Here is an 18,842-nt window from a genome sequence, read left to right as displayed (position 1 = left end):
TATGGGGGAATTATACTGTATGGGGGCTGATATGGGGGAATTATACTGCATGGGGGGCATTATACTGCATGGGGGGCATTATACTGCATGGGGGGCAGATATGGCATGGGGGCTGATAAGATGGGGGCATTATACTGAATGGGGGATGATATGGGGGAATTATACTGTATGGGGGCTGATATGGGGAGCATTATACCGTATGGGGCGTTTATGGGGGGCATTATACTGTGTGGGGGCAGCTATGGGAGCATTATACTGTGTGGGGGCAGCTATGGGAGCATTATACTGTGTGGGGGCATTATACTATGGGGGCTGTTGTGCAAAGCGTCTGGGCATAGGCATGCACAGGGGTCTGATGATAATGATGATGGGGGTGTTGGGGAGTGGTAGGGGGGCCCAAGCTGAATTCTTGCACCCGGGCCCATGAGCCTTTAGCTACGCCCCTGAATATAGGTGCTCACTTGGGGCAATATTTTGCCATAAGACATCGATATACTGGTCCCGGTCAGGCCTGGTATGCTCATGGAAGAAGCCCAGCGCGTGCATGAATTCATGTGGTACCAGAGTGTATTTTATACAGGAAGGCATATCAAGGCTCAATATCTGTCTACCTCCAACCTTCCCAACATACGACCAACACCTGAAAAACATAACAGCATCAAGTACCATATTAGTACATGAACAGTCCACATTAAAGGGGGTTTCTGTTTTTTTTGTACATAAAGCTTAAAGAGATTTCTGGAAATGTACATTGATAGCCTATCCTTAGGTCAGGATATCAATGTGTGATGAGTGGAGGTCCATACCCCGGAAACCCCAATAATCAGCAGAAGAAGATGCTGCATCTCTACAGGCACAGCAGCACATCCATGCACATGATCAGTGGGGGTGGGGGGGTCCCTGGGTCAAATCCCCACTGATCACACAATGGTTGCCTATATTAAGGATAGGCTATCAAAGTATATTCCCATAAAATCCATTTACAATAAAAAGTTCTTCCATTTTTTTGAACATACATGGCATTTTATTTCCTCACCATTTCCAAGCCCTTATTTTGCTGTCAGTGAATGAAAACATACATTTAGAGATTAAAAACCTGTAAAGACCAGAACCTTCTCACACTGGGAGTTTACTACACTTATATCCAGTGTAGACAATACTCTCTGGTCTAGCTCGCTCCAATGTATCAGTGTAGGTAGCCTTGACTGTTAGGCTTACAGAGGATAGCCTAGATTACATACCACTGTAGCAAATTCCCAGCTGCGAGAAAGAAGAATTTTGCTATTTACTGACTGCAAAAAGCTTGAAAATAGTGAAGAATGGAAAATCTAAATTTTTTTATACATTTGCAAAACTAATAGAGTACTTATACTATAATTTAAGGGGTATTCCCATCATAAATGCTTGAGAGGTAAGGGTCCCAACTCTGGGGCCCTCACCCATCGAGAGATCTGTGAATCCATGACTCCAGTTCAGGACGACCACACTCCCCATAGAAGTGAATGGAGTGTTGGCTGCGCACTGGGAGTTACAAAAAAAGCCAAGAGCGCTGTTGGGTGCCTCGGTAGCTGGACTCATGGCTATAATATTAAAGAGGTTGTTTGTGATGAGACAACCCCTCTGATTTTCATTCTTCATGGATTCATTTTTGTGGACACTGTTATAGTTAAGCTTAAATGATAGATTTCCATACCCTCCTCCAGTCTCTATACTGATATAGTCTTGTTCATTGCTTCTATTGACAAACTGTACACAGGTCATAATCTCAAATTCCTTCATGAGCGTATCGAACATTGATATTTCGAAACTAGCTGGAAACAGAAGAACAGAGTTATGTTTTTAGGTTTCAAATATTGACAAACTTCATCTCTAGACACAAGTATCTCAGGTCAGATCTATAATAGGGATAACTTACAATAATCAGGGGACACGACAAACGGAACTATTACCATTCCATTTGCTGATTTTTTTCCATTGGCACCCAGGACATACTTTGGCACTACGTGAGTGTTTAACGTTAATGTCACCACCCACAAGGAAGACAGCGATGTCTGCGATGAGAAAGGACAAATAGTTAGATCTATATTGACAGATTTTCACAATGATGAAAAAAAATAAAAAATTGCCCCAAAAAGTTTTGTTTATCAATACAATGCAGTAATTTCATTAGCAAATATTACACACATCTCACCTTTGTTTGCTTCCTTAATTATTTCAAACATTGCTCTGCTGTCAGCGTAAGGATAAGGGGCAATTGCTAAAAAAAAAAAAAGAAATTAAAATGTAATACCAAAGTAGCAGCACAAATGTTAGAACATTTTTACCCTTAGCAAAACACTGCGTTCACTAGAGTTCTCTTATGGTGATTTTTGGGGAGAATTGTGTTTACTTAAATTTCAGGAGATTCAAGTAACGCCTCTGCAAGAACATAATTTGAACAATGCAAATAGGGGCATCAATGTTGGATTAGAAATAAGAAACACCAGCACAATAATGATATTTCCCATCCTAGCCTCACAATTTCAGCAAAACAATGCTCAAGATGCAATTGTTCTCTCACTGTACGGATAACATCTACCATGCAAGATCATTATAATTCACATAGGCAACAATTTTCGTGATACATAATAACCATCTGTAGAAACAAAAAAATCTGTGCCAAAAGCAGACTAGCCTCTATTGAACATGTTGAATACTGACAAAATAAAGTATGTTTTCCATTTGATAATACAGTGAGTACTCTTCTATGTGTTTTTAGAGTCAGGAAGAAGCAGAGAAAGCTTAAGATTTTTGTCATTTTTATACATTTGTATTGGCAGAGTTAGTACAAGTGAGGATGGAGCAACTTTAAAGTGGCAATTGGATAGGTGAACTGAATTACTAGTAACTGTTTTATTACTGACTATGGAAACCATAACAAAAAGCATGAGGGAAAGAAGGAAAATTAGCAGAGTTAATTGGGAGAAGAAAAATGGATATAAGGTTAGATAGATAGATAGAAAAATCTTAACTTACTTTTTCCAGCATCTTTTGTTTTCTATGAGAAAATAGAGACATGTTTATATTGGGAGAATGAGAAAAGTACTAAATACAGGACTATCTACCTCTCCTTGTAAGAGAAGCATGGGATACAGTTACAGTTCAGAGACTGAAGCATCCTTACTTACATTTATTGGTGTCGCCTGAATGAGTAAACAGCCAACTAACCACAGCAACATCATACTAAGCGCCATTATATTGTGTGTCAAGTTTCTCTCTTCTGCTAGTACATGTGCATCATAGACTCTATTTAAACCAAAAATCGGGGATGAAACAGCCAATCATCACACGGGCATGTGATCATAAAGAGGGAGTGACCCCCCCCAAGGAAGGATTGTAATGTGATAGGGTCCACCCACATATAGGCTGGATTTACATACACACAATGAAGAATAATATCATTATCCGGATAATTGGTACCGTATATTCCCAGATATCTTGTTAGGATTAAATTAATTCTTAACCAAAAAATTTTGCTCCAATCTTGCCATAAAAATAAATCCAGCACGCCGATTCTAATGAACTGGCCTGCACAAATTCAGGAATTAATCCGTGACCTGTGTACAAGAAGATCCAGGCAGTGCTACTGAGTCCACACATTAGGTGGAGAGAAGAAATCAAAAGAACACCAGGGGGCACCAAACCATGTATGTAACAAAAATATCTGCACATGGGAACGTTTTTAAAAAAAATTACAATTGAAAAATTTTCTGTTTTGTGAGATGTAACAACACAAAATTTATTAACCCCTTCCCGCTGCAGCCACTTTTGACCTTCCTGACAGAGCCTCATTTTTCAAATCTGACATGTTTCACTTTATGTGGTAATAACTTTGGAACTTGTGGAAAAACACCAATATTAAGAGAAAATTTGCAAATATTAGCACTTTTCGAAATTTCAATGTATCTGCTTGTAAGACATGCAGTAATACCACACATAATAGTTACTACTTAACATTTTTAATACGTCTACTTTATGTTTGCATCGTTTTTTTAACATCCTTTTATTTTCCTAGGACGTTACAAGGCTTATAAGTTTAACAGAAATTTCCCACATTTTTTAGAAAATGTCAAAAGCCTATTTTTCTAGGGACTAGTTCAGTTCTGAAGTGGCTTTGAGGGGACTATATATTAGAAAGCCCCCATAAATCACCCCATTTTAAAACTGCTCCCCTCAAAGTATTCAAAACAGCATTTAGAAAGTTTCTTAACCCTTTAAACTTTTTACGAATTAAAGCAAAGTGGAGGTCAAATTTACAAATTTCATCTATTTTGCAGAAATTCCATTTTAATCAATTTTTTCTGTAACACAGAAGGTTTTATCAGAGAAACACTAATTAATATTAATTGCCCAGATTCTGCAGTTTTTATAAATAACTCACATGTCCTAGAGTCCTAATGGACCGAAAAACAGGCCTCAAAAGCAAAGGAGTACCTAGTGGATTTTGGGGCATTCTTTTTATTGGGGTATGTTCAAACGGGCTATTTTAACCATTTAACCATTTTTTCGGGGCGTAAACGTCCAGAAAAACGGCTGGAAAATCGGAAGCAGAATGCCTTCAAACATCTGCTCATTGATTTCAATGCGAAAACGGTCATTGACTCTATAGACAAACAGCTCCAAAAACGGCCTAAAAAATGCAGCAAAAAACGCGAGGTGCTAAAAATACTGCTTTTTCCCTTGAAAACAGCTCTGTATTTTGAGACGTTTTTTAGTAAGCGTGTGAATATACCCTTGGATTAAATTTTAGGCACTATGTCAGGTTAGAATGGGTCTTGTGGAGCCAAAACAAAGGAAACACCCCCAAAAATACCCTATTTTGGCAACTAGATGCCACAAGGAATTCATCTAGGGGTGTAGTGAGCATTTTGACTCCACAGGTGTTTCATAGATTTTATTAGAATTTGGACGTGAAAATGAAAAGTTTTATTTTTTTCCAATAAGATGTTGTTGTACTGTAGCTATAAAAAAATATTTCCATAAGGAATAAAGGAGAAAAAGCCCTCCAACATTTGTAAAGCAACTTCTCCAGAGTACGGAAATACCGCATATTTGGTAATAAATTGCTGTTTGGGCACATCGCAGGGCTCAGAAAGATTGGAGTGCAGGATTGGTTTCTCGGTACCATGTCGCTTTTGCAAAGCCCATAAGATACCAGTACAGTGGAAACTCCCCAAAAGTGACTCCACTTGGGAAACTACACCCCTTGAGGAATTCATCTAGGGGTGTAGTGAGCATTTTGGCCCCACAGGCGTTTCATAGATTTTATTAGAATTGGACAGTGAAAATAAAAATGAATTTTTTATCAATAAGATGTAGCTTTAGCTCAAAATTTTTTATTTTCTCCACAAATAAAGGAGAAATAGAACCCCGACATTTGCAAAGAAACTTCTCCAGAATTCGTAAATACCCTATATTTGGTCATAAACTGCGGTTTCAGCACACGGCAGTGCTCAGAAGGGAAGGAGCACCATTTGCTAGAATCGTTTTTGGGTGCTGTGTCGCATTTGCAAAGCTCCTGTGGGACCAAAACAGTGGAAATCCCCCAATAGTTACCTCATTTTGGAAACTACACCCCTCAAGGTATTCACCTGGTAGTGGACTGAGCATGTTAACCCCACAGGTGTTTTCCAGAAATTAGTGTGCACTCGATGTTGCAGAGTGAAAATGGCAATTTTACCATGGATTTGCCATTTCAGTGTCCAATATGTTGTGTCCAGCATGTGTTACCATGAAAACGCAGCTCTCTAATTAATATGCAGAGTTTCCTGGTTTTAGAAACACCCTACATGTGGCCCTAATCTTTTACCTGGACGATCAACAGGTTTCAGGAGTGAAAGAGTACCATGCAAAATTGAGGCCTAATTTGGCGATTTACAAAGTATTGGTTCACATCTGCAGGACTGATGTGAAATAAGAAAATAAACCCCTGAAAAGTGACTCAATTTTGGAAACTACACCCCTAAAAGCATTTATTAAGGGGTGTAGTGAGCATTTTCACCCCACAGGTCTTTTCCATAAATTATTGCCCTGAGGATGGTGCAAAGTAAAAATTGAAATTTTTCCCCAGATGTGATATTTCAGTGGCAAACTTGTTGTGCCACTGGAGACACTCACTACAAAAATTGTTAAAACGGTTCTCTGGATATGGTGATGCCATATATGTGGATGTAGGGCTCAGAATAGAGGGAGCGCTATTTTGCTTTTGGAGCGTGGATTTTGCTTGGTAGTAGTTTTATTTGGAGTTTTACTGACATTTCAGTTTATAATGTAGGGGGTACATGTATGCTGGGCAGAGTACATCAGGGGCATAGTCAGGTGGTAGAATAATGGGGTAAAAAAAACAATAAAATAATCCATAGATGTGTGTTACGCTGTGGAGCAATCCTTTCTGCACAGGCCGGTGTCGCACTGATAAATGTCCTTTCTTATCCCCTATTTGGTCCACACTCTGCACATTTGCAGTTTGGGGAATTTTGCTGGGGAAGTGTTGTCCTGGTATAATACAGGCACCCTCGCTTCAAGCAGATATGTTTGGGCCCTCCCTTTTCTGGTTCCATAATATTAGGGTCTTAATAATCGCCTATTGAAACAGAAGAAATGTTCCCCCCGGGCCTGCACACATGCATATTTCTTCTTTCCTGACTTATTGGAGCCATAACATTTTTTTTTATATATAGACGTAATGGTATCAGGGCTGTTTTTTTGTAGGATGAGCTGTAGTTTTTATTATTACCATTTTGAGGTACATGCGACTTTTTGATCACATTTTGTCCTATTATTTGGGAGGCAAGGAGACCAAGAAACAGCAATTCTGGCATCGTTTTCTAGGTTTCCTTTTATGCAGCATTCACCGTGCGTTATAAATGACATGTTAACTTTATTCTGCGGGTGAGTATGATTCCGGCGATACCAAATTCATAGCGCTTTTTTATAACTTTTTGCACAATAAAATTACTTTTGTAAAAAATTATGTCTTTTTTCTGTCACCATGTTTTGAGAACCCTAACTTTCTAATTTTTTTGTCGAGGGATCTGTATGAGTGCTTGTTTTTTGCGAGACGAGCTATTGTTTTTATTGATATAGTTTTTCGATACATGCAAATTTTTTATCACTTTTTATTCAAATTTTTGGAAGGCAAAGTGACAATAAAACAGCAATTATGTATGATAGTATAATGGTTGCCTTCTTGAACACAAAAAAAATACATGGAAATATACCCAACATTTCCTTAATTAGTTTGAAACATCTTGTCTCCAAAGTATACGTACATATATTTTTTAGACAAAGAACAGATATATCCACCAACAAAGTAATAGACATTACTCACGCCTTGATGCAAAATCTTGAATCCGGTCGCGCAATGTTTTGGCTCAATAGCGTTCCTCAAGCTCGATTTTAATGCAGATCACGGGAGTCCAGGAATTTAGATATAACACATGTCCAGCCCCGCATGAGCAATCCACTGGTCGCATCTATTCTAGACCCAATCAGTGGATGCCGATGCACTTGTGGCACACGTGTGCATAGACAGACGCAATATAGGACTGCAGACGCTGGTACTTGGGACACATGTTGACTTACCCATGGCGCCATAATGGTACATAGCTATCAATTATTGCAGCGTATATATTGACTACACACGCAGCTATCTATATAAAAATTCTTGATTCAGCCACTGTTTTTAACAGACCCCTGAGGAAGCCGGGTCCCTCCGGCTATACGCGTGGGGAAGGGATTGAGGCCAGCTTTACACTTAGTGCCCATTCAGCTGGTTTACCTTGTCCAGGCTTTCCCATCTTGAGATCATAAGTAGCCACAGTTGGTATTGTATATTGCACATGGCACTTTATATATGTATATTTATGTAGCATTTGTTGCATTGTATTCTTTGCCATAATTGATTTTCTTGCTGGGTTGGACTAGTGTGTATCTATGTCTTACATTAGTGCTGGTCTCTGGTCACGTGTCTTATTTTGGACCTGGCTTTGATACTACAATATATGGAGTTTTGCCCGCTTTGTTTTGTGTGTTTTTTTAACGTTTTTCTTTATCGTTTTTAGTTCTTGTATTTCAGAATCAAGTCATTTTGTGATTGCTGTAATTCTCATAGCAGAGCAGTATTAGTCACTGAAACCGTAAAGTTGGGCGTACATACTTTAAATCACTGGTTTCCCGACTCAACCATAAGCTTGCTTGTTCAGCTTGGCTTTCCCTATCTTCAATGGTGAGAGGGGAATAATCCGCTGCCAAAATCCCTCTTGCAGCCGCTTATTTCCCACTAGAACAAAAAATTGGACATGTTGATCTCCATCATGCCCAATCCTTCGTTCCACGACAGCAGATGTTGGAGACCCCCATACACATCGGGTAGTCAGCCAAATCTGCAGACATTGGCGGGTTCAGATAAAATTCATCTGAATGTCATCTGAATGTCATCTTTGTCATGTGACTGGCCCCACTGTACTCTATGTATAAGCAGTAGCAGTAGTACATCAAGTACATAGAGTACAGCGAGCCGAAGAGTCCTATCGTCATCAAATAAGACTCTTCAATGGATAGAGGGGAATAATCCACTACCAAAATCTCTCTTGCAGTGGCTTATTTCCCACGGGAGCAAAAAACTGGACATGTTGAAATCCAACATGCCCAATACTTCTTTCCACGACGGCAGATATTGGAGACCCCTATACACATTGGATAGTCAGCCAATCCTGCAGACATTGGCGGGTTCGGATAAAATTTATCTGAATTTCATCTGAATGTCATCTGGTGCAGTGGCATCTGGTAGATAAGAGGACAGCAGAAACGAGAAGAGGTGATTATGTTGTCAGGACGCAGGACACATAGGAGATTTGCCTATGTATAAGCAGTAGCAGTAGTACATCGATTACATGGAGTACAGCGGGGCCGGTCACATGACTAATTCGTATTGTCATCAAAGAAGATTGTGCAACTAAGCTTCCGGTCCCCAGGCAGCACTTTAAAAATATATGTAAATCTCAGAATCAGCGTAAAGGGGGACCATGATGTATATTAGTGAGTGTACTCACATACTGCAGAGAGTACACTGCTAATAATTTTTGGTCCCCACATAACCCCTTTAAGTTTTGTTACTGTTGTTTTACTCACTACATACGTTGAATTTTGGTCCCACATGTCTACCTATAACCCTAGTCTTAATCTTAGGACCCTTTAGTGGGGAGCAGTATGTGTCACCTGCAGGCTACTGTTTATCATGGTCAATGCATTATGCATTAGGGATATTAAGGAGGTCTGACAGAATAGTTACAGCCGAAAATTCAGGTTTATTTCGCTTTGTGTTTAGTGCTATGTGATTATTATGAAGATCTTTGAGTAAACAGGACTTTAGAGTGAAACGGAATTGAAGATTATAGTGAATAGCCGGTTTCATGAAGAAAGTAACAGTACAGTAAATGGTCTCATTATTTTTGTCAAATTACCGTCTTGGGTGGTGGAAGAGGTGACAAGTACTGGTCAGTTGTGTTCATGTTTGTCCTGGGGATAGTTTGAGATCTTGCTGTGAATGGGATGTTAAATTCTTTTGTATCATTGACACACAAAGAACAATTATTTTTGAAGGGCTACTGTAACGATTCTAACGGCTTCTGACCTTCTCCACCTGCAGGTGTAACGTGACCTGCAGGGCATATTTCTAGTGCAAGAAAGAAACACATCCTGTGCGCCTGCACACATACACACACACACATATACAATGTCGTTATTTTTTCCAAACCCTATAATTCAGTAACGTGTAGAACCACTTTTAGTAACAATAACTTGAAGGAAATGTCTTCTGTATACATTTTTTAGTCTCGCACATCATTTAAGAGATTTTTTTTCCCACTCTACTTTACAACATTGCTTCAGTTCATTGCTGTTTGAGGGTATTCAGGCCCTTTTACACTGGCCAATTATCGGGAAAAAGAGCGGTCATAGAACGCTGGTTCCCGATCTTTGCCCTGTGTAACAAGCATTCGTCCCCATACATATCTCCTTGTGAAAGGAGCAAACGAGCGCCAATCAAGGAGCTGTCTCGTTCATCGGTGCTCGTTTACATGGCCCACGTCGGGCCATGTAAAAGGACCCTTAGTTTATGCAAAGCTTTCTTAAGACCAATAAGGTTGAGATCTGGACTTTGCCTTGTCCTGTCCTCACCTTTAGCCAGATTCAGTGGCGTAGCTAGCGGTGGGGGCACCATGATCGGCAAGGCCACGCTACAGTATTAACGGAGAAAGGAGGGGAAAAAAATGGATCGTCTGGAGGCGCTGCTGCGTGGCAAAATTTGTAGAAATGACGGTAAAGTCCAGATATAATAAAATCGTTTATTTCAATATGTGGCTACGCGTTTCAACGCTGAACGAGCGTCTTCTTCAGGCCATGTACACATTGTGCTTCTGACACTTTATATAACATAGTGAGTTCAAATTAACAGGAGTGAAAAACCGCCAAATCTGCCGAGGTCAGAGTGCGACCGTGACGTCACACCCGGTTTTTTTCAACTAAAGGGCAGTTAAAACAGATGAACCATTATAAAAATAAATACTTCCTTTTGTTTACAAAACATAGACACTTGATGATTGGGATACAGTGGGATAGTGCCTGAATTGTATAAATTACAGAAATAACCTAAAAGTAGTGGTCTTTAAAAGCCGGGAGTGTGTTCTCATCTGCAATGCATTAAAACAGGTGTATTAAAACCAGTAAAACAAGCTCTGAATTGACAATTTTATATTTTTATATAAAAGATTAGTTAAACTTTCAATATTGTTGATAAGTTTAGCGTGAAGTAACTTTGTAATGAAAGTAGTTGTGTTGCTAGGTTACACTGAGAACGCTTGGTTGAGCCGGTATCACATCCTTCAGATAGGGGTCATGTTTTATAATATGCCAATGTTTGTGCAGGATGGCCCTGACTGCTTTGTTCCCTTGATTGAAAGTAGTGATAAAATTCGTATTGTATTTATTGGATTCTAATTTTTTATGTGTTGGATTTATACAGAAGTTTTGGGACAACTCTGAGGCTTTACGACGTGCACCTTTGATGAGGTTCAAAGGGAAATTCTTAAATTCTTAAAGGTTCAAGGAGAAGAATTTCCTTTTGAACCTCATCAAAGGTGCACGTCGTAAAGCCTCAGAGTTGTCCCAAAACTTCTGTATAAATCCAACACATAAAAAATTAGAATCCAATAAATACAATACGAATTTTATCACTACTTTCAATCAAGGGAACAAAGCAGTCAGGGCCATCCTGCACAAACATTGGCATATTATAAAACATGACCCCTATCTGAAGGATGTGATACCGGCTCAACCAAGCATCACATTCAGACGGTCTCTGACTTTGAAAAACATCCTAGCCCCTAGCAGGGTTCGGAAACCGAAAATGCCGCAAACAAACTTTTTGTCCACATTAAATGGCTCTTTTAAATGTGGTCACTCACGGTGTCTATGTTGTAACAGCATCACTCACAAGAAATATACATACACATCCACCGTCACAAAAGAATTATTTACTATTAAGTCATTCCTCAATTGCAGTAGTTCCTACGTAATTTACCTAATGGAATGTACCTGCCATTTACAATATATAGGGAGAACCACACAATGTCTGCCATCCAGATTGAACAAACATCGATTTAATGTGAACACGGGCTTTCTAAAACACAGCTTGTCCCGTCATTTCTCCCAGGTACACAATTGCCAGTTCAACCAAATCAACATTACACCAATTGAGGACATCCATCTAGATGTCCCCAATAGGTTCAACAAACTCAAACAGAGGGAAAATTATTGGATATTCAGACTACAAACACTACACCCAGGGGGTCTTAATGACATCTCTGAGTCCACATTAGATTAATATATCTTAATTTCAGGCAACGTGATCAACAAAAGCCATTGCTAACATGTTCATAACAGTGAAATTAAAATAATATATAATAATAAAATAAGAATATAATTATCCCTAATGGGTACTCCTTCAGGCATACCTACTATCTTATATCAATATCGATGTAAACCATTTGATGTGATAACTAAAAAGTTTGTCACTATGCCATTACCATTCATTATCTTATATATGCCAAATAAATACACATAGAAGTATTCTTACTTCTTCATCAACTTACCTATGTTCCGTTTGGCCCATCATGTCTTGTTCCCCCTGATGTCTTGACTTTCCTTGGTTGTCCCGGCCACGGAGACGCGTCTCAGCGTTCTCAGTGTAACCTAGCAACACAACTACTTTCATTACAAAGTTACTTCACGCTAAACTTATCAACAATATTGAAAGTTTCACTAATCATTTATATAAAAATATAAAATTGTCAATTCAGAGCTTGTTTTACTGGTTTTAATACACCTGTTTTAATGCATTGCAGATGAGAACACACTCCCGGCTTTTAAAGACCACTACTTTTAGGTTATTTCTGTAATTTATACAATTCAGGCACTATCCCACTGTATCCCTATCATCAAGTGTCTATGTTTTGTAAACAAAAGAAAGTATTTATTTTTATAATGGTTCATTTCTGTTTTAACTGCCCTTTTGTTGAAAAAACCGGGTGTGACATCACGGTCGCACTCTGACCTCGGCAGATTTGGCGGTTTTTCACTCCTGTTAATTTGAACTCACTATGTTATATAAAGTGTCAGAAGCACAATGTGTACATGGCCTGAGGAAGACGCTCGTTCAGCATTGAAACGCGTAGCCACATATTGAAATAAACGATTTTATTATATCTGGACTTTACCGTCATTTCTACAAATTTCGCCACGCAGCAGCGCCTCCAGACGATCCATTTTTTTCTCCTCCTTTCTCCGTTAATCAAGCGGTCCCTTCTGGGAACTGATCCGGATCTGGCAGCAGCATATGTGGATCTACCCTTACGCTTTAAACATCCTACCTAGGTGAGCATGGTAATTGCCCCCTTGCTTCACCCACCTAACATATTGACCTGCACAAGGTGGCGCCGTGTGTTTTTTGCTCTCTCTCTCTTCACGCTACAGTATTAGCAGACGTGCCGCATGCTAGGCACGTCTGCTAGAGCACACGTCTGACTCTGCCCATTAGGAGCAGAAGAAGCCTGCGTGAGGAGAGGGTGAGTAAGCACCCCTCCCTGATCGATACAGTTATTTAGTTAGGGTTACACAGGGATAATAGGTGGTATATATAGCGAACATGGGGGTTAATACATGATTAATACAGGGATGGCTGGACTACCCATCATCCCTGTATATTACCCCTATCATCCCTGTGTATAACAACTATCATTCCTGTATATAACCCCCATCATCACTGTATATACCAGCCAGGCTGGTATATACAGAGATGATGGGGGTTATATACAGGGATGATGGGGTTATATACAAGGATGATGGGAGTTATATAGTGATGATGGCTGGACCAGGCATCATCCCTGTATATAACCCCATCATCCCTGTATATACCAGCCATTATTCCTGCATATAACCCCCATCATCCCTGTATATAACCTCCATCATCCCTGTGTATAACCCCCATCATTCCTGTATATACCAGCCATCATCCCTGTATATAACCTCCATTAATCATCCCTGTATATACCAACCATCATCCCTGTATATAACCTCCACCATCCCTGTGTATACCAGCGATCATCCCTGTATATAACCTCCATCATCCCTATATATAATCTCCATCATCCCTGTATATACCAACCATCATCCCTGTATATAGGGATGATGGAGGGGTTATATACAGGGATGATGGCTGGTATATACATTAACAGGGATGATGGTTGGTATATACAGGGATAATGGCTGGTATATACAGTAACAGGGATAATGGTTGGTATATACAGAGGTCTACAACTCTTTATAATTCAAACTCCGCTGTCAGATGTCAGAGAAATGATTGAAGTCTATGTACACTATTTTTTTTTTTTTTACAAAAGTAAAAATAATTTTTAGCAAAATCGAATTAGAAATTTGCACCAAACACGGGGGCGTGGCCTAGAGGTGAATGTGAGAGGACGTGTGTGACCGGAGCTCCTGCTGTAATCATCCTTTAAGGTCCATATATCCCGTAAAACTCGGGGACAATAGCTTCCCCAGGGGCTTACCAGAGTCTGGAGGTGGAGGAGCACGAATACCCGGCCATAATGACGCGCTCTAAGAAGCAGAAGTCGCCGCCAGCGAGTCCCGGGTCCCGCGCTCAAGATGGCGCCGAGGAGAAGGAAGGCCGCAATAGAGGCCTCCGGCAGGAAGTGGTGGAGAAGCTGGAGAGGTTCGCCCGCACGCCGAGAGCAGGGGGGGCGGCTGCACAGCAGCGAAAGTCGGCTGGAGATCAGGCAGCTGGAAGCTCATCATATGGATCCAGGTATTCTCCTTTGGCGGGGGACATGAGAAGTGAGGAGGAGGAGGAGGAGGAGGAGATGAGTGGCGCCATGCAGGATCAGCCAGGTGCTGGAGGGAAAAGTGGAGTAAGGAAGGAGGAACCCTCCCTAAAGGACATTTTGGCAGCGGTGAAGCAGAATTCTATGGTCCTTAATACCTTAGCAAGTCAGATGGGTGGATTGAAGGAGGACATTTTGCTGCTCAGGAATGATTTGCAGAAAGTTGCGGAACGCACCACTGCCGTGGAAGGGAGAGTCTCAGACATGGAGGATGCGATTCCTCACATAAAGCAGGATGTATAGGCACATTCGCAGGCAGTGGCGACATTGATGGCTAAGACAGACGATATGGAAAATCGGCTGAGACGAAATAACGTGCGCCTTGTGGGGGTTCCGGAAAGAGTGGAGGGAACGAATCCGGATGACTTCTTTGAAAAGTGGCTGATAGACACATTTGGTAGAGAGGAATTGACCCCTTTATTTGCGGTGGAGAGAGCGCACAGGGTGCCGACCAGACCTGGCCCTCCGGGAAGGCCGCCGAGACCGGTGCTGATAAAGATTCTACATTATAAAGATAGAGACAAGATCCTGAGGAAAGCTAGAGAACGTCAAGACATCTCCTTTAATGGGGTGAAAGTGTCCTTCTTCCCGGACTTCTCTTTGGAAGTACAACGAAAAAGATCACAGTTTATGGATATAAAAAGACGACTAAGGGCATTACAAGTGCAATATTCCATGATGTATCCTGCCCGTTTGAGAGTGGTGGCGCTGGGAACAACTTCTTTTTTTGAGACACCGAGAGAAGCGGTTAGATGGTTGGATAGCCATGAAAGGCAGCTGAGACCGGCAGAGGGACGGCGTTGATCCGGAACAGACCGGCTGACAAAAGGAGGCTGGGGATGCGGGACTGAACCAGGTGTCGTAGGGAAAATTGCAAGATTTGGCATTTGATTGGACTTGGAGTTGGAGGGCATGGTTGCGGGGACCGCGGAAGACCGGAAGAGGAGGAATGTGTTTATGGACATTGAGGGGTATTGATATGCTGAAGGGATGGTAGTTTATTTGTAAGAAAATGGCAGCGGGAGGGATGGTCAGTTAAGCGGGAAAAGCACATAACGAGTTATGGTATTGTTGAATGTATGGTGGGCGGAGTTGACCTGCCGATGTTTGTTATGGGTAATGGCAGATACGTTCTGTTGCCCCAACCCTTGGAAAGGGGTAGGTTTACGGGGGAGGTTGCAGGGGGGGGAGGGGAGGTTGCAGGGGGGGGAGGGGAGGGAGGGAAAGACGACCCAGCCGGTCGGATATGTAAAATTAAGAGAACAGGATAGGAGGTGTTGTGATATGTTGAGGGATGATGGGATCACTTAATTGTTTGTCCTGGAATGTACGGGGCCTGCGGGAAGCCAGAAAACGACAGGCGGTATTTGATTTTATTAGAAAACAGGAGTCGAGGGTGATAGGACTACAGGAGACACATATGACTAGGGATTCAGTTTCCATGATGCATAGGGCCTGGGTAGGCCATAGTTTTCATTCTTACCATACTACATATTCAAGGGGGGTGAGTCTTCTCATACATAGGGCAGTGCCATTTGTATGTCACGACTCCTTCCAGGATGGGGAGGGGCGGTATGTGGGGGTACACTGTACAATGTATCATTGGAATTGTGTGTTGGTGGTGTTGTATGTCCCCCCTCCGTTTTCTAGTGGATGTATCAAGAAATTTGCACCAAACACACTGATACACACACACACACACACACACACACACACACACACAGAGACGCTGAACGAAACCATAGCTTTCCGTTTCCATTACTATTGATTTCAATGGTAACGCTTCCGTAGGAGACAAACGGAAACCATTAGCAACTGAAGAGTTACCATTGAATTCAATGGTAATGAAAACGGAAAGCTGTGGCTACCATCTCGCTTCCGTTCAGTTTCCGTTCATGGGTACCCCTGATGGAAATGTCTGACGGAACCCATGATCGGAACCCTGACGCAGATGTGAACGAAGCCTTAGATGTGATGGTAACAGCTCGATCCTGCGTGTTACATGCCCCCCCACCCCTGTGCTAAACCCCTAGCTACGCCTCTGGCCAGATTAAAGGGGTTTGTACGGGGATTAAAGGGGTTTGTAAATGCTTTTTTGCATTTATGTATTGGACACGTAGGGTGGTATAACCTTCTAGAAATCCCAGTTTGTATAAGTTCTAGGGCAGGGCTTCTCAACTTTTTTCTTCTAGGTCCTCACTAGCCAGAACATGATGATGCCTGGACCTCACCAGTGGTTGAAGTCCATGCCAAAAATATTTCTCAATTTACTCCGGAAGCGAGTGCAACATTTAAGGTGTATTCTAATGTGTTGACTTTCATCAGTAGTGTGCCGCACAAATAAAAGCCACCAGGTAAAACCGTGTGTGTTTTACCACGTATCAGGCCAGGATCATACACAGTTTTGATGCAGGTTTTGTGGCAGTTTTTGACTCAGAGTTTTGAACCGAACACGGAAGTGGACACAAAAGAAAGGAGATGCATCAGACTTTTCTTTACACATTTCCTTCCTTTTGGATCCACTTCTTGCTTTGGCTCAAAAAACGGACCCAAAAACTTTGTGTCAGGGACGTAACTAGGAAAGACTGGGCCCCATAGCAAACTTTTGACAGGGCTCCCCCTCCCCTAGGTGTCACAGCCCCCCTTATAGGCAGCCCCCTTATACATAGTGCCCCATGTAGACAGTGCTATACAGCCCCCCTGTAGATTGTGCCATACAGCCCCCCTGTAGATTGTGCCATACAGCCCCCCTGTAGACAGTACTATATGGCCCCTCTGTAGACAATGTCACACCCCACTTGTAGATAGCGCCTCCAACCTCCCCCTTGTAAATAGTGCCATACAGCCCCCCTGTAGATAGCGCCATACAGCTCCCCCTGTATATAGTGTCACACAGCCCCCCTCCCTTGTATATAGTGCCACCAGCCCCCCTCCCTAGTATATAGTGCCACATAGAACCCTCACTTGTATATAGTGCCTAACAGCCCCCCTCCCTTGTATATAGTGCCACACAGAACCCTGTAGATTGTGCCACACACAAACCCCTGTAGATTGCGTGTAGGTGGCTTGACTCTCGGTGCGGAACAACAGATATGATACAGCTTCTGGTTTAACCATTTACTACAATGAATTGAACAGGTCCTTTTCATTCTGGTCGGCGCAGACAGTACCACCAAGGTTGGGGGAAGTTGAGCCCGCTGGAATCCCCCTGAGAGATGTCGCGCCTAACCCCCACATTACCAAGCTTTGGTTTCTGCATGCCTCTGACAGTCACGTTGGGAGCTATACCCTCAGGTAAGAATTACACTCTCGGCCATGGGTTGCATCGTGGGGGTCAGTAGCTCGACCGGCCTTCGGGCACTGTCACGGGTCCTTGCGGAGCTATCCGCAACCTTTCATGGCAACCCTCTTCCGCTCTCAGTCGGCGGCCAAGCTAAGCAGCACGCCTAGGACACAACCGAACAGCCACAGGTGACAGATATGAGTTGTTCAAAGTCCTGGTGCTAGTCCGATACTGACTTATGTCACTCTGCTTATTTACTGTCTGCTCCAAACTCCATACACTTGATATAGTTAACAGTCCAAAACAATCTTTGGAAAACTTCTAACTTCAGACAACATACTTCCTCATAGATAAGCGCAGGGACACTGGCATGTGCAATACTAACGGGCAGGCTGGAAAGTTGGAGACCGTAGCTCAGAATCGACTCCGTGTTCTGTGTATAGGTGAAGGCACGGGCAATTTAGGCCTACAGCATGGTATCTGCAATCCCCTGTCCTTATGGTGACAGGAGGTGCCAATGGGGGGGAAGGAATCCAGTACCTGTACCCCTCTGGTCTGTCTCCTCATCTGGTCCAGCTTGCTGAGTCTGGCGCTGCTCCAATATGTGGCTGGTTGCTGCCTCCGGTATCTCCACACTTGTATCTCGCTGGTCTCCACCGCTCTGCCGCCAACTGTCCGACCTCGCTTCCTCTCTCTCAACCATCTCCACCACAGCCACTCGCTGCTCCCCTCACCACCCTTAGGCTGGGTTCACACGAGCACATTAACGTCCGTAATGGACGGACGTATTTCGGCCGGAAGTCCCGGACCGAACTCAGTGCAGGGAGCCGGGCTCCTAGCATCGTAGTTATGTACGACGCTAGGAGTCCCTGCCTCTCCGTGGAACTACTGTCCCGTACTGAAAACATGATTACAGTACGGGACAGTTGTCCTGCAGAGAGGCAGGGACTGCTAGCATCGTACATAGCTATGATGCTAGGAGCCCGGCTCCCTGCACTGAGTTCGGGACGGGACTTCCGGCCGAAATACGTCCGTCCATTACGGACGTTAATGTGCTCGTG

The 18,842-nt window shown here is 42.4% G+C and overlaps 1 protein-coding gene across 1 annotated transcript; it reads right to left on the bottom strand.

The window, feature by feature from the left end:
* Positions 1–435: 435 nt before the first annotated feature.
* On the bottom strand, positions 436–18,484 carry LOC142730025 (low choriolytic enzyme-like). The gene is made up of 8 exons (XM_075849337.1): positions 18,322–18,484; positions 12,192–12,291; positions 3,168–3,285; positions 3,016–3,037; positions 2,192–2,257; positions 1,950–2,051; positions 1,694–1,811; positions 436–640 (listed from the first exon to the last, which is right to left on the bottom strand). The coding sequence occupies exons 1-8, from the start codon at positions 18,482–18,484 to the stop codon at positions 436–438; spliced, it is 894 nt and encodes a 297-aa protein (XP_075705452.1).
* Between the last annotated feature and the right edge of the window lie 358 nt (positions 18,485–18,842).

Source organism: Rhinoderma darwinii, unplaced genomic scaffold (assembly GCF_050947455.1).
Source record: "Rhinoderma darwinii isolate aRhiDar2 unplaced genomic scaffold, aRhiDar2.hap1 Scaffold_739, whole genome shotgun sequence".
NCBI lineage: Eukaryota > Metazoa > Chordata > Amphibia > Anura > Rhinodermatidae > Rhinoderma > Rhinoderma darwinii.
This window is presented reverse-complemented; position numbering and strand designations above follow the sequence as displayed.

Bases quoted from the DNA above. Each gene is read 5' to 3' on its own strand.
- LOC142730025 (XM_075849337.1), bottom strand. From the start codon at position 18,484: ATGGTTGAGAGAGAGGAAGCGAGGTCGGACAGTTGGCGGCAGAGCGGT. The intron at 3,038-3,167 runs GTAAGTAAGGAT...ATTTTCTCATAG, and splicing joins TTCAGGCGACACCAATAAAT to AAAACAAAAGATGCTGGAAA. The intron at 2,052-2,191 runs GTGAGATGTGTG...TTCTCATCGCAG, and splicing joins AATTAAGGAAGCAAACAAAG to ACATCGCTGTCTTCCTTGTG.